Source organism: Gouania willdenowi, chromosome 20, assembly GCF_900634775.1.
Source record: "Gouania willdenowi chromosome 20, fGouWil2.1, whole genome shotgun sequence".
NCBI lineage: Eukaryota > Metazoa > Chordata > Actinopteri > Blenniiformes > Gobiesocidae > Gouania > Gouania willdenowi.
In genome coordinates this window covers 11192216-11204521 of record NC_041063.1, presented here as the reverse complement: position 1 = coordinate 11204521, position 12306 = coordinate 11192216, and the positions used below count along the sequence as shown (strand labels likewise).

Sequence of the window (12306 nt, the reverse complement as noted above, 5' to 3'; positions counted from 1 at the left end):
TGCTGCTGTTATCAGCCCAGCACTTTGCCACTTCTCCGAAGCCGCCTTCTCCAATAAATTGAAGGATGGTGTAATGAGTGGAGTTGCTCTGGAGGACCTGCCCAACCATTAGAGGATGTGCTGTTAAAGTGGACAGACAGAGCACATGGTTAGTATTCAGAATTCAAACATTAAGAATCACACAAACAAGGAAATCTCATCCTGTCCTGGAAAATTACTTCATATAAGAAGTCCTGTCTCAGCATTGACTGCATGTGTAGGACCTCCTCATTTTTGTTGATACACTCAGAGTATGAGCCATGCTACTTTTCACAGTTAAAAGGTATAGTAGTAGTAGGTAGTAATACATGGTCTCAGTTTTCAAGAGCTCCTCATGCTATATGACATCCATTCTGTAAACATTGAAGTCAAACACTCTTATTTTATGTATAACAAGTACACACCTTTGGCTCTGGAAGCTCTCTCAAACTGTTCCTAACAGTATTAGCTATATCAAATATTAAACTGTTTTTTTTTTTTTTCAAGGAAAAATATTTTCAATGATTTGAAACCCGAGTAAATATTTTCTAATAATAATCTGCATGTTTTTAAATATATATAAATCTAGTGATTCCCTTCATGACATTTTCATCCTCATATTTTGTCTGTAAAGTCTGTCTTACCTGTTGCAGCCATTCCTCATTTAGGTTTTCACAGTTTAAGCTTTCAAACTTTACAAAAATGCTAGTTTTACTACTTGATATTCAGATACAAAGAGAGACAGGTTCCAACTGAACCACTAGCAATGAGAGTAGCTACTGAAATTCTGGTTCTCTTTCATCTTGCAACCACGGCAACCGTTGACTTTCAACTAATAGCATCAACAAGGGCGTAACATCTGTTTGAAAATTAGGTAGGTCGCGAATGAGTCCTTCCGGGTTTTGGGGGGGGGGTTATTGCGGGGGTCTGGTGGTCCTCCCCCAGAAAATTTTCAACAAATGCTTGCATTTTCCTGCATTCTGGTCCTCTTTAGCCTCATGAACAAGTAAAAAATCTGTATGAATTCGTTTTTACAATAATCTTACTGAAGTCAGTCACACTTCTGTCACAACAGTGCGTAATTAATTAACAAACTGTATTTCTTTACTTTTTATTTGATGTTGCAACAAATAAATCACAGAATTACAGGGTTGATACAGGCTGAAGCAAGTCAAATTGTGATTCTTAATACCATTTTATGCCCAAATACTACATTTTGATGCCACAAATGCAGAAAAAAATTGGCACAAATTTAAGATTTGATTTATCAAAAAGAGGAAATAAAATTGGTGAAAACAAAACGTTTTCAGCAAAAAATGTGTTAAATTACATCCAAAAAAATGCAGCTGAATATGTTTTAGATCATGATTATGGTATATTTAATTAACTTATACAGTAAGACCTGTTAATAAATGTCATAATTTCCTAAGAAATTTAGATTTAATGCCAGTTTGAATCCAACTTAATGCTTTTTAAATAACAATTAAGGCCTAGATTTTGGCACACTTCATTAAATGACATTTAATGCTTTTTAACGCTCCATGAAAACCCAGGAATACACAAATGTTCCAAAAGTTTTTTTTCCGTCTGTCTGAAAATGAAAGAAATTGTTGACAGATTGTTGTTTTGTTTATCTCATCAAGCTTTTCTTGATGAATATGGCAAACCACAACATGGTTTTGTCTCTTTTGTAACATTATCATTAAGACTCACATAAACATAGAAATCTCATCCTGTCCTGTTATTTTAAAGTTTGAGTTTAAGAAATCAGGCCTGCAAATCCACTTTAATCTGCATTTTAAAAATAAATAACTATATTGATTCCTTTCATGACTACTGTACAGTTTTCTTTCATCTGAGCAGATTAAATTTCATCCTCATATTTTGTCTGTATAGTCTGTCTTACCTGCTGCAGCCATTCCTCACTCAGGTCTTCACAATTTAAGCTTTCAAATTTTACAAAAATGCTAGTTTTACTATCTGATACTCAGAAGAGAGACAGTTCCCAACCTAACCACTAGTGCTGAGAGTAGCTACTGCAGTTCTGGTTCTCTTTCATCTCTTCATTCTCTTTCATCTTGCAACCATGGCAACCATTGGCTTTCAAGTAAACACATCATGAAAGATTTTCCTATATTCAGGGCCGGCCCTGCCGCCAGGCAAACCAGGCGGCCGCCTAGGGTGCCATTTGCTGGAGGGGTGCTACATTGCAACCCCCCCCAAGAAAAAAAAAACAATAATAATTTAAAAATGTATAGTAAATATGAAACACACCCTTTACAATCACATGTTTTTTCCTAATTAAAATATCAATATAAAAAATCTGGTGGTACTTATGTGGTACATATACTGTATGTATAATGCCAACATATCTAAATCCATACAAATCCTGTTAGATATGTCTACAGTGATTAATGAAATATACTGTTTATATACAAATACACAATTGTGCCCATGGTGAGACCATTTATCAATGTAAAATAATAATATAATATGTAGATATATTCAATTCTCTCTCTTTCACACACACCATGGTGACTCCAAACCAGCAAATACAAGATTATAAACAAAACTCTAATGACTCATATTATTATGCATGTATTGAGTTTGACTGAATACAATGAGTCTTGATATAATTTACTAAGTTGAGCATTTGTACAATTTAGTCTAAAATTATTATTATTTTTATTATTATTACATTATCAAACATTTTTATTGATAATTCACTGAGCTATCATCAAGTCCAGACAGTTTTTCTGACTGCTTGGATTTTCATATCTTACAAATAGTAATATATGGGTTCTAGATTATTTAAAGTTGTTCAAGACATATTGTTGCATTGAACTTGAATGATCTCCATTACTTATCAGAGCTTGGGTGTGCATTTCTCTTTAAATGTTGTCGCCACAAGGAATTGTGGGTCAGAATTATTTCGTCTCCTTTGGTAAAGGATGCATCAGTGTTTCCTAGGCTAAAGGACGTAAAAAGGAAACATTGAGCCTCTATTCCTGAGCTTAAAGAGAACTTGGACGCTCTTTATCATGGTCCCCATTTAACTCATTCAGTGCCAGCCAATATGTGTATTACTAAATTGAGTGTTTGTTGTTGCATGGCCTTGCGGGACAGTCTTTTACATTTCACCTCACATCTGTATGAGCATGTGACAAATACAAATCTTGAATCTTGAATCCTGAACACAGGGAAAACGTGCACACTACATGCAGAAAGATCACAGCTTCAGTCCAGGAGTCAAACCCAGCACCTTCCTGCTGTGAAACAAAAGTGCCAACTACTGATTTACAATAAATCCTGCCACATTCAATCATGATTGGTTGCAAATTGATTGACTGAGAAGCAAAAGGAGATAACTCATTTAAAGTGTGTTTTAAATCCTATACCACTGGTATTGGGTGGTATCCTCAAATTATTCATTTTGGAGGCAGAAAAGCTGTAGGTTGTGTTAGTTTTCAAACATATTGGGAAATGATGGTGTGATTTTTGGTTGGTTGGTTGGTTGGTTGGTTGGTTGGTTGGTTGGTTGGTTGTTTTTGGTTGGTTGGCTTGCCTATCAATTTAAAATGATCCTTATTTCAAAAGTTAACTGATTATCTTGATTGTCAAATATTTATATTTCAAAGAAAACAATGAAGTTTATAGCAAACTTAAAATAACACTTAATTATCTAATAATAATCTAAGGCAGCAATGTAATTCCAAATCTCTTTTACCTGCTTATCCTGCTTGATTTCGTCTGATACTTTGACTACATTTTTAAAAAATCCCCTATATATGCAGTGATTGTGTTTGCACTATATAATAATAACGTACTGTGAAAATGTCTCAGGCAAGTGAGTAAAAAGGCTGTAAACTAAAGACAGAGATATGCGAGCCACTGCATTGTGCATCTTTTGTAAAAAAGGGCCGGGCCTGCAGCCAGGAAAACCAGGCGGCTACCGAGGGTGCCATCTGCTGTAAGGGTGCCAAAGTGCACCCCCCCCCCACCAAAAAAAAAAACTTGGAGCTCAACGCTTTAAAGACAGTGGAGATGATAGCAGACTTCAAGAAGAACCCAGCCCCCCTCACCTCCCTCACCCTGGGAGACTCTACAGTGAGCTCTGTGGAGTACTTCTGCTTCCTGGGGACAATCATCACAAAGGACCTCAAGTGGGAGCTGAACATCAGCTCCCATGTCAAAAAAGCTCAGCAGAGGATGTACTTCCTGCGGCAGCTGAAGAAGTTCAGTCTGCCTACAAAGATGATGGTGAACTTCCAAAGCTCCATCATCCAGTCCATCCTCTGCTCCTCCATCACCATCTGGTACGCTGCAGATACGGCCAAAGACAAGGCCATACTGCAGAGTATCATCCACTCTGCAGAGAAGATAATCGGCTGCAATCTGCCCTCCCTCCAGGATCTGTACGCCTCCAGAATTCTGAGGCGTGAAAGAAAGATTGTTGCCGACCCCTCCCACCCCCGTCATAAACTGTTTCAATCTCTCAGGAAGGAAGTTTCGGTCCATCAGGACCAGACCTTTTTTCTCTATCTATCCTTTATTTATCCCTCATCCTTTATATTTATCATTATTATTATTTTTGTTGCTGGCTTGTTTCTTTGTTTTTAGTTCCACGCACCGACTACCATGTCAACTAAAATATAAAACTTTTCTGATTCTGATATTAACATAATAATAATAATAATAATAATAATAATAATAATAATAATAATATATATATTATTATTATTATTATTATTATTATTATATTATTATTATTATATTATTATTACTGTTAAAAAACATCAGATTTTCTACCATCACAAATGTTTTACCAATTCTAAATATATGAAATATATGATCTATTATAGTATCAGTGGCTAAATATATTTTGAAATAAGTCAAAATGATGAAAAGTAGTGTGGAAATAAAGAAGGTTTGAGATCTAGATTATTCATTCAATACATTTATTTACAATATACATGTACCGTGCAATTATACAAAGAACTAAACAAACAAAGAAGGAAATCAATTACTCCTTCACAGAGGAAAACAAGCAACCTGAAACAGTTTTTTGAAGTCGAGAGAAGAACTTCCTAGCTGACACACTCCCTCTCCCTCTCTCTCTCTGGCTTTTTCTCTCTTTCTCACTCTCTTGCTTTCTCTCTTTGGCTTTCTCTCTCTTTCTCACTTTTTCTCTCTCACTCCCTCTCTTAAAAGTTCAGCACGCCCTGTCCAAAGTCGAGAGAAGAACTTCTGAACTCGTTTCAGGAATCTGCCCGAGAACCTCCTAGAGTTGGAGGCGGGGAAGGAGACGTCTTCGGCATTAGGTCCATTGGAAGAGGGAAACAATTCCACAGGAGAACGTGGGACATCCTCAATCCAATCTTCTGGTACATGTGTCTCACAATGTCCACATTTGTCATTTGCAGGAGACAGTGGGGACTCATCATCCCCATTTTCTGTTTCATGTGTCTTAGTGTGCCCATCTTGGCCAGATGCAAGAGTAATGTCATCCATTTCTTCAGTAAGAGGAAAAAAAAAAAGATTAGTTAGAAATTCAATAGAACAACTAGTTGATCACCATGTGCGTGATTGTGTCCACAGTGCAGTCACTCACTATTCTCTGCTGTCTGGCTCCTGGGCTGGCTCAGGTATGACCCTGTGATAAAGGGATGCTGAAGAGCCTCAACAGGAGAGATTCTCAGATCCCCATCCAGATGTAACAACTCTTTTAGGAAGTTGATGAACACCTTCCTGTCTTCCATTTCTTCAGCATCCTCTACTTCAGAGATCTAGATTTAAAAAAAAAAAAAAAAAAAATTAGGTCAATACACAAGTTCACACCTATCTTGCTCATGACATAACAAAAAAAAGAAACCGTGAATAAATTCAGCTTATTAACGCATTTTTAAGGTGGGTTGCATTTTAAAGAAGAAATCTCTACTAAGTATTTGAACTCAAATACCGTAGAGAACACTTACATAGAGCAGGTCATCCAATGATGAGAAATGAGCACGAGATTTGGGCCACTCCTCAGCTTTCTTTTTGTTTCTAGATGAGTATTCTTCTGGGGTCTGTGGAAACACAACAACAATGAAAAGGGTTTATGAGAAGTTTAGGGCAACAATCAAGGTTCAACAACAATGAAAACTATGTTTTACCAGCAGCCTCCATTGTGTGCCAGTTTCATCCTCTTTACAAAAGAATCTCTGGCTGTACATGCCAAAGCGGAGGTGGTATTTTGACGGCATGCCCAGCATCTCCACCATGCACTTCATCTGCAGAAAGAACACACAATTACACACATTAGGGGCAGTTACTCAAGACTTACTATACATGTGGAAAAAAGCACGTGTAATTAAATGGATGGAGGGATGATGTATATAAAAAAAGAAAAGACCTACCATGAGGTATTCACAGTGGAATGGAAAGAGATGATCATTGAGGTAGAGAAAGGCCAGCGTACAGCCCACTCCCCACATGTCAATGGCCCCTGAGAATGGAAGTCCAAGACAAACCTCTGGGGCTCTGCGACGCAAAATGAATGAAATACACTTTAGAAAAATGTTGCTTAGCATTAACTACCAACACTATAATGACAGAGGTTTGTTACAAAAACACAGAAGTAATTCAGGGTGACACCTTCATACCTGTAGCCGATGGGCTGAAGAATCATCCCGGGACAGATGGCAGAGAATGAAGAAGCCATTCCAAAGTCAACCCTTCACTCTGACTGGATCCTCGTCTATGTCGGCCAACATAACATTGTCGGGCTTGATGTCGCCATGCATGACCCTTACAGACTTAAGTCCTTGCAATGCCACCAACAGCTATAGAGACACAATTAGAAAAGACATGATTAGAATAGAGTTTCTCTTATTTAGATGTTTAAGATCAGGTTTGCACTTCAAGCTTTCTAAAATCAATCAGCAAGCATTACCATGGGATTAAAACGATTCATACCTGCTCTGCAATGGGGCGGATATTGTGTACTTTAATTGAACAGACTAGATGGGATAAATCCACGTCCAACAACTCAAAGACCAGGCAGTTATAGCCCAAGTATTGAAATTGTTCGTAGAATTTAACCACATTGATGTTGTCTGCATTCAATGAGCCGATCGTCTTCAGCATGGACACCTGAAAGGAAAGAAGCCTATTAGATCACCTTTTATCGCTGTACCTCAACAGTTCATAGTTAAAGTCCTGTTGGAGGCCCAAAAACTAGGAGAGATCCAAGCACCTACCTCATCCTCTATGTCTTGCAAATACTCATTCTTCAGGATTTTTACCGCCACTGCGCTGCTGCTGTTATCAGCCCAGCACTTTGCCACTTCTCCGAAGCCGCCTTCTCCAATAAATTGAAGGATGGTGTAATGAGTGGAGTTGCTCTGGAGGACCTGCCCTACCATTAGAGGATGTGCTGTTAAAGTGGACAGACAGAGCACATGGTTAGTATTCAGAATTCAAACATTAAGACTCACACAAACAAGGAAATCTCATCCTGTCCTGGAAAATTACTTCATATAAGAAGTCCTGTCTCAGCATTGACTGCATGTGTAGGACCTCCTCATTTTTGTTGATACACTCAGAGTATGAGCCATGCTACTTTTCACAGTTAAAAGGTATAGTAGTAGTAGGTAGTAATACATGGTCTCAGTTTTCAAGAGCCCCTCATGCTATATGACATCCATTCTGTAAACATTGAAGTCAAACACTCTTATTTTATGTATTACAAGTACACACCTTTGGCTCTGGAAGCTCTCTCAAACTGTTCCTAACAGTATTAGCTATATCAAATATTGAACTGTTTTTATTTTTTCAAGGAAAAATATTTTTCAGGATTTGAAACCCGAGTAAATATTTTCTAATAATAATCTGCATGTTTTTAAATTTATATAAATCTAGTGATTCCCTTCATGACATTTTCATCCTCATATTTTGTCTGTAAAGTCTGTCTTACCTGTTGCAGCCATTCCTCATTTAGGTTTTCACAGTTTAAGCTTTCAAACTTTACAAAAATGCTAGTTTTACTACTTGATATTCAGATACAAAGAGAGACAGGTTCCAACTGAACCACTAGCAATGAGAGTAGCTACTGAAATTCTGGTTCTCTTTCATCTTGCAACCACGGCAACCGTTGACTTTCAACTAATAGCATCAACAAGGGCGTAACATCTGTTTGAAAATTGGGTAGGTCGCAAATGAATCCCTCCGGGGGTGGGGGGGGGTTATTGCGGGGGTCTGGTGGTCCTCCCCCAGAAAATTTTCAACAAATGCTTTCATTTTCCTGCATTCTGGTCCTCTTTAGCCTCATGAACAAGTAAAAAATTTGTATAAATTCATTTTTACAATAATCTTACTGAACTCAGTCACACTTCTGTCACAACAGTGCGTAATTAATTAACAAACTGTATTTCTTTACTTTTTATTTCATGTTGCAACAAATAAATCACAGAATTACAGGGTTGATACAGGCTGAAGCAAGTCAAATTGTGATTCTTAATACCATTTTATGCCCAAATACTACATTTTGATGCCACAAATGCAGAAAAAAATTGGCAAAAATTTAAGATTTGATTTCATCAAACAGAAGAAATACAATTGGTGAAAACAAAACGTTTTCAGCAAAAATGTGTTAAATTACATCAAAAAAATGCAGCTGAATATGTTTTAGATCATGATTATGGTATATTTAATTAACTTATACAGTAAGACCTGTTAATAAATGTCATAATTTCCTAAAAAATTTGATTTAATGTCAGTTTGAATCCAACTTAATGCTTTTTAAGTAACAATTAAGGCCTAGATTTTGGCACACTTCATTTAATGACTTTTAATGCTTTTTAACGCTCCATGAAAACCCAGGAATACACAAATGTTCCAAAAGTTTTTTCTCCGTCTGTCTGAAAATGAAAGAAATTGTTGACAGATTGTTGTTTTGTTTATCTCATCAAGCTTTTCTTGATGAATATGGCAAACCACAACATGGTTTTGTCTCTTTTGTAACATTATCATTAAGACTCACATAAACATAGAAATCTCATCCTGTCCTGTTATTTTAAAGTTTGAGTTTAAGAAATCAGGCCTGCAAATCCACTTTAATCTGCATTTTAAAAATAAATAACTATATTGATTCCTTTCATGACTACTGTACAGTTTTCTTTCATCTGAGCAGATTAAATTTCATCCTCATATTTTATCTGTAAAGTCTGTCTTACCTGCTGCAGCCATTCCTCACTCAGGTCTTCACAATTTAGGCTTTCAAACTTTACAAAAATGCTAGTTTTACTATCTGATACTCAGAAGAGAGACAGTTCCCAACCTAACCACTAGTGCTGAGAGTAGCTACTGCAGTTCTGGTTCGCTTTCATCTCTTCATTCTCTTTCATCTTGCAACCATGGCAACCATTGGCTTTCAAGTAAACACATCATGAAAGTGTTTCCTATATTCAGGGCCGGCCCTGCCGCCAGGCAAACCAGGCGGCCACCTAGGGTGCCATTTGCTGGAGGGGTGCCACATTGCAACCCCCCCCAAGAAAAAAAAAAACAAGAATAATTTAAAAATGTATAGTAACTATGAAACACACCCTTTACAATCACATGTTTTTTCCTAATTAAAATATCAATATAAAAAATCTGGTGGTACTTATGTACATATACTGTATGTATAACGCCAACATATCTAAATCCATACAAATCCTGTTAGAGATGTCTACAGTGTTTAATGAAATATACTGTTTTATACAAATACACAATTGTGCCCATGGTGAAACCATTTATCAATGTAAAATAATAATATAATATATAGATATATTCAATTCTCTCTCTCTCACACACACACCATGGTGACTCCAAACCAGCAAATACAAGATTATAAACAAAACTCTAATGACTCATATTATTATGCATGTATCTATTTTGACTGAATACAATGAGTCTTGATATAATTTACTAAGTTGAGCATTTGTACACTTCAGTCTAAAATTATTATTATTATTATTATTATTATTATTATTATTATTATTATTATTATTATTATTATTATTATTACATTATTAAACATTTTTATTGATAATTCACTGAGCTGTTATCAAGTCCAGACAGTTTTTCTGACTGCTTGGATTTTCATATCTTACAAATAGTAATATATGGGTTCTAGATTATTTAAAGTTGTTCAACACATATTGTTGCATTGAACTTGAATGATCTCCATTACTTATCAGAGCTTGGGTGTGCATTTCTCTTTAAATGTTGTCGCCACAAGGAATTGTGGGTCAGAATGATTTCGTCTCCTTTGGTAAAGGATGCATCAGTGTTTCCTAGGCTAAAGGAGGTAAAAAAGGAAACATTGAGCCTCTATTCCTGAGCTTAAAGAGAACTTGGACGCTCTTTATCATGGTCCCCATTTAACTCATTCAGTGCCAGCCATTTTCAAAATTTCTACTCCCACTCAATGAGTTAAACAATTCCGGGGATGAAGGAACAGTGGATAATAAAGGAGAATGGAGGGACTGTTCAGACGCAGCCCTGGTGTTTGTAGACACCAGGAGAATCCATCTTGCAGGCAAGGTTACCATATTTGATCCTTGAACTAAAATGAGTTTTACGCAAACAATTCTAGCCTCTGACAGGCACCTCCGACACATCACAGTGAACACAGAAAGACTCAGGAAGAGCTTCTTTCCTCATGCTGTCCTCAGTTAAAAAACATAGATCTGCACATTGCACTTTGACACCTCTGGACACTGTAACATTTTTATATTTTTTTATATTCTATACATTCAATTATCGTTTTTAAACTATTTTACATTGCTTTTTAACTGGACCCTGGTCACTTTGCACTTTGCATATTTTACATGTTGACACTTTGCACTGTTTACAGTATTCTATTCTGTGTTTTATGTTTTGTGCATTCAAATAACGCTTTTTATTTTTTGCTTTGTGTTATATTTTTTCTGCAAATATGTGTATTACTAAATTGAGTGTTTGTTGTAGCATGGCCTTGCGGGACAGTCTTTTACATTTCACTGCACATCTGTATGAGCATGTGACAAATACAAATCTTGAATCTTGAATCCTGAACACAGGGAAAATGTGCACACTACATGCAGAAAGATCACAGCTTCAGTCCAGGAGTCAAACCCAGCGCCTTCCTGCTGTGAAACAAAAGTGCCAACTACTGATTTACAATAAATCCTGCCACATTCAATCATGATTGGTTGCAAATTGATTGACTGAGAAGCAAAAAGAGATAACTCATTTAAAGTTTGTTTTAAATCCTATACCACTGGTATTGGGTGGTATCCTCAAATTATTCATTTTGGTGGCAGAAAAGCTGTAGGTTGTGTTAGTTTTCAAATATATTGGGAAATGATGGTGTGATTTTGGTTGGTTGGTTGGTTGGTTGGTTGGTTGTTGGTTGGTTGGTTGGTTGGTTGGTTGGTTGTTTGTTGGTTGGTTGGCTTGCCTATCAATTTAAAATGATCCTTATTTCAAAAGTTAACTGATTATCTTGATTGTCAAATATTTATATTTCAAAGACAACAATGAAGTTCATAGCAAACTTAAAATAACACTTAATTATCTAATAATAATCTAAGGCAGCAATGTAATTCCAAATCTCTTTTACCTGCTTATCCTGCTTGATTTCGTCTGATACTTTGACTACATTTTTAAAAAATCCCCTATATATGCAGTGATTGTGTTTGCACTATATAATAATAACGTACTGTGAAAATGTCTCAGGCAAGTGAGTAAAAAGGCTGTAAACTAAAGACAGAGATATGCGAGCCACTGCATTGTGCATCTTTTGTAAAAAAGGGCCGGGCCTGCAGCCAGGAAAACCAGGCGGCTACCGAGGGTGCCATCTGCTGTAAGGGTGCCAAAGTGCCCCCCCCCCCCCCCCACCAAAAAAAAAACTTGGAGCTCAACGCTTTAAAGACAGTGGAGATGATAGCAGACTTCAAAAGAACCCAGCCCCCCTCACCCCCCTCACCCTGGGAGACTCTACAGTGAGCTCTGTGGAGTACTTCTGCTTCCTGGGGACAATCATCACAAAGGACCTCAAGTGGGAGCTGAACATCAGCTCCCTTGTCAAAAAGCTCAGCAGAGGATGTACTTCCTGCGGCAGCTGAAGAAGTTCAGTCTGCCTACAAAGATGATGGTGAACTTCCAAAGCTCCATCATCCAGTCCATCCTCTGCTCCTCCATCACCATCTGGTACGCTGCAGGTACGGCCAAAGACAAGGCCATACTGCAGAGTATCATCCACTCTGCAGAGAAGATAATCGG

The 12306-nt window shown here is 37.1% G+C and overlaps 2 protein-coding genes across 2 annotated transcripts; both read right to left on the bottom strand.

Moving 5' to 3' along the window:
* Positions 1-5196: 5196 nt before the first annotated feature.
* On the bottom strand, positions 5197-6688 carry LOC114454549 (homeodomain-interacting protein kinase 3-like). Its single transcript, XM_028435097.1, has 6 exons — positions 6663-6688; positions 6417-6540; positions 6174-6290; positions 5994-6086; positions 5630-5804; positions 5197-5531 (listed from the first exon to the last, which is right to left on the bottom strand). The coding sequence occupies exons 1-6, from the start codon at positions 6686-6688 to the stop codon at positions 5197-5199; spliced, it is 870 nt and encodes a 289-aa protein (XP_028290898.1).
* Positions 6689-6728: 40 nt separating this feature from the next.
* LOC114454548 (homeodomain-interacting protein kinase 1-like) lies at positions 6729-8007 on the bottom strand. The gene is made up of 4 exons (XM_028435096.1): positions 7976-8007; positions 7260-7435; positions 6976-7152; positions 6729-6842 (listed from the first exon to the last, which is right to left on the bottom strand). The coding sequence occupies exons 1-4, from the start codon at positions 7986-7988 to the stop codon at positions 6729-6731; spliced, it is 480 nt and encodes a 159-aa protein (XP_028290897.1). The 5' UTR covers positions 7989-8007.
* Between the last annotated feature and the right edge of the window lie 4299 nt (positions 8008-12306).

Coding starts and splice junctions, on each gene's coding strand:
- LOC114454549 (XM_028435097.1), bottom strand. CDS start 6,688: ATGATTCTTCAGCCCATCGGCTACAG. Junction 6,541..6,662: donor CTTCAGCCCATCGGCTACAG/GTATGAAGGTGT, acceptor TTTGCGTCGCAG/AGCCCCAGAGGTTTGTCTTG. Junction 6,291..6,416: donor TCCACTGTGAATACCTCATG/GTAGGTCTTTTC, acceptor TTCTTTCTGCAG/ATGAAGTGCATGGTGGAGAT.
- LOC114454548 (XM_028435096.1), bottom strand. Junction 7,153..7,259: donor TGCAAGACATAGAGGATGAG/GTAGGTGCTTGG, acceptor CTTTCCTTTCAG/GTGTCCATGCTGAAGACGAT. Junction 6,843..6,975: donor TCCGCCCCATTGCAGAGCAG/GTATGAATCGTT, acceptor GTGTCTCTATAG/CTGTTGGTGGCATTGCAAGG.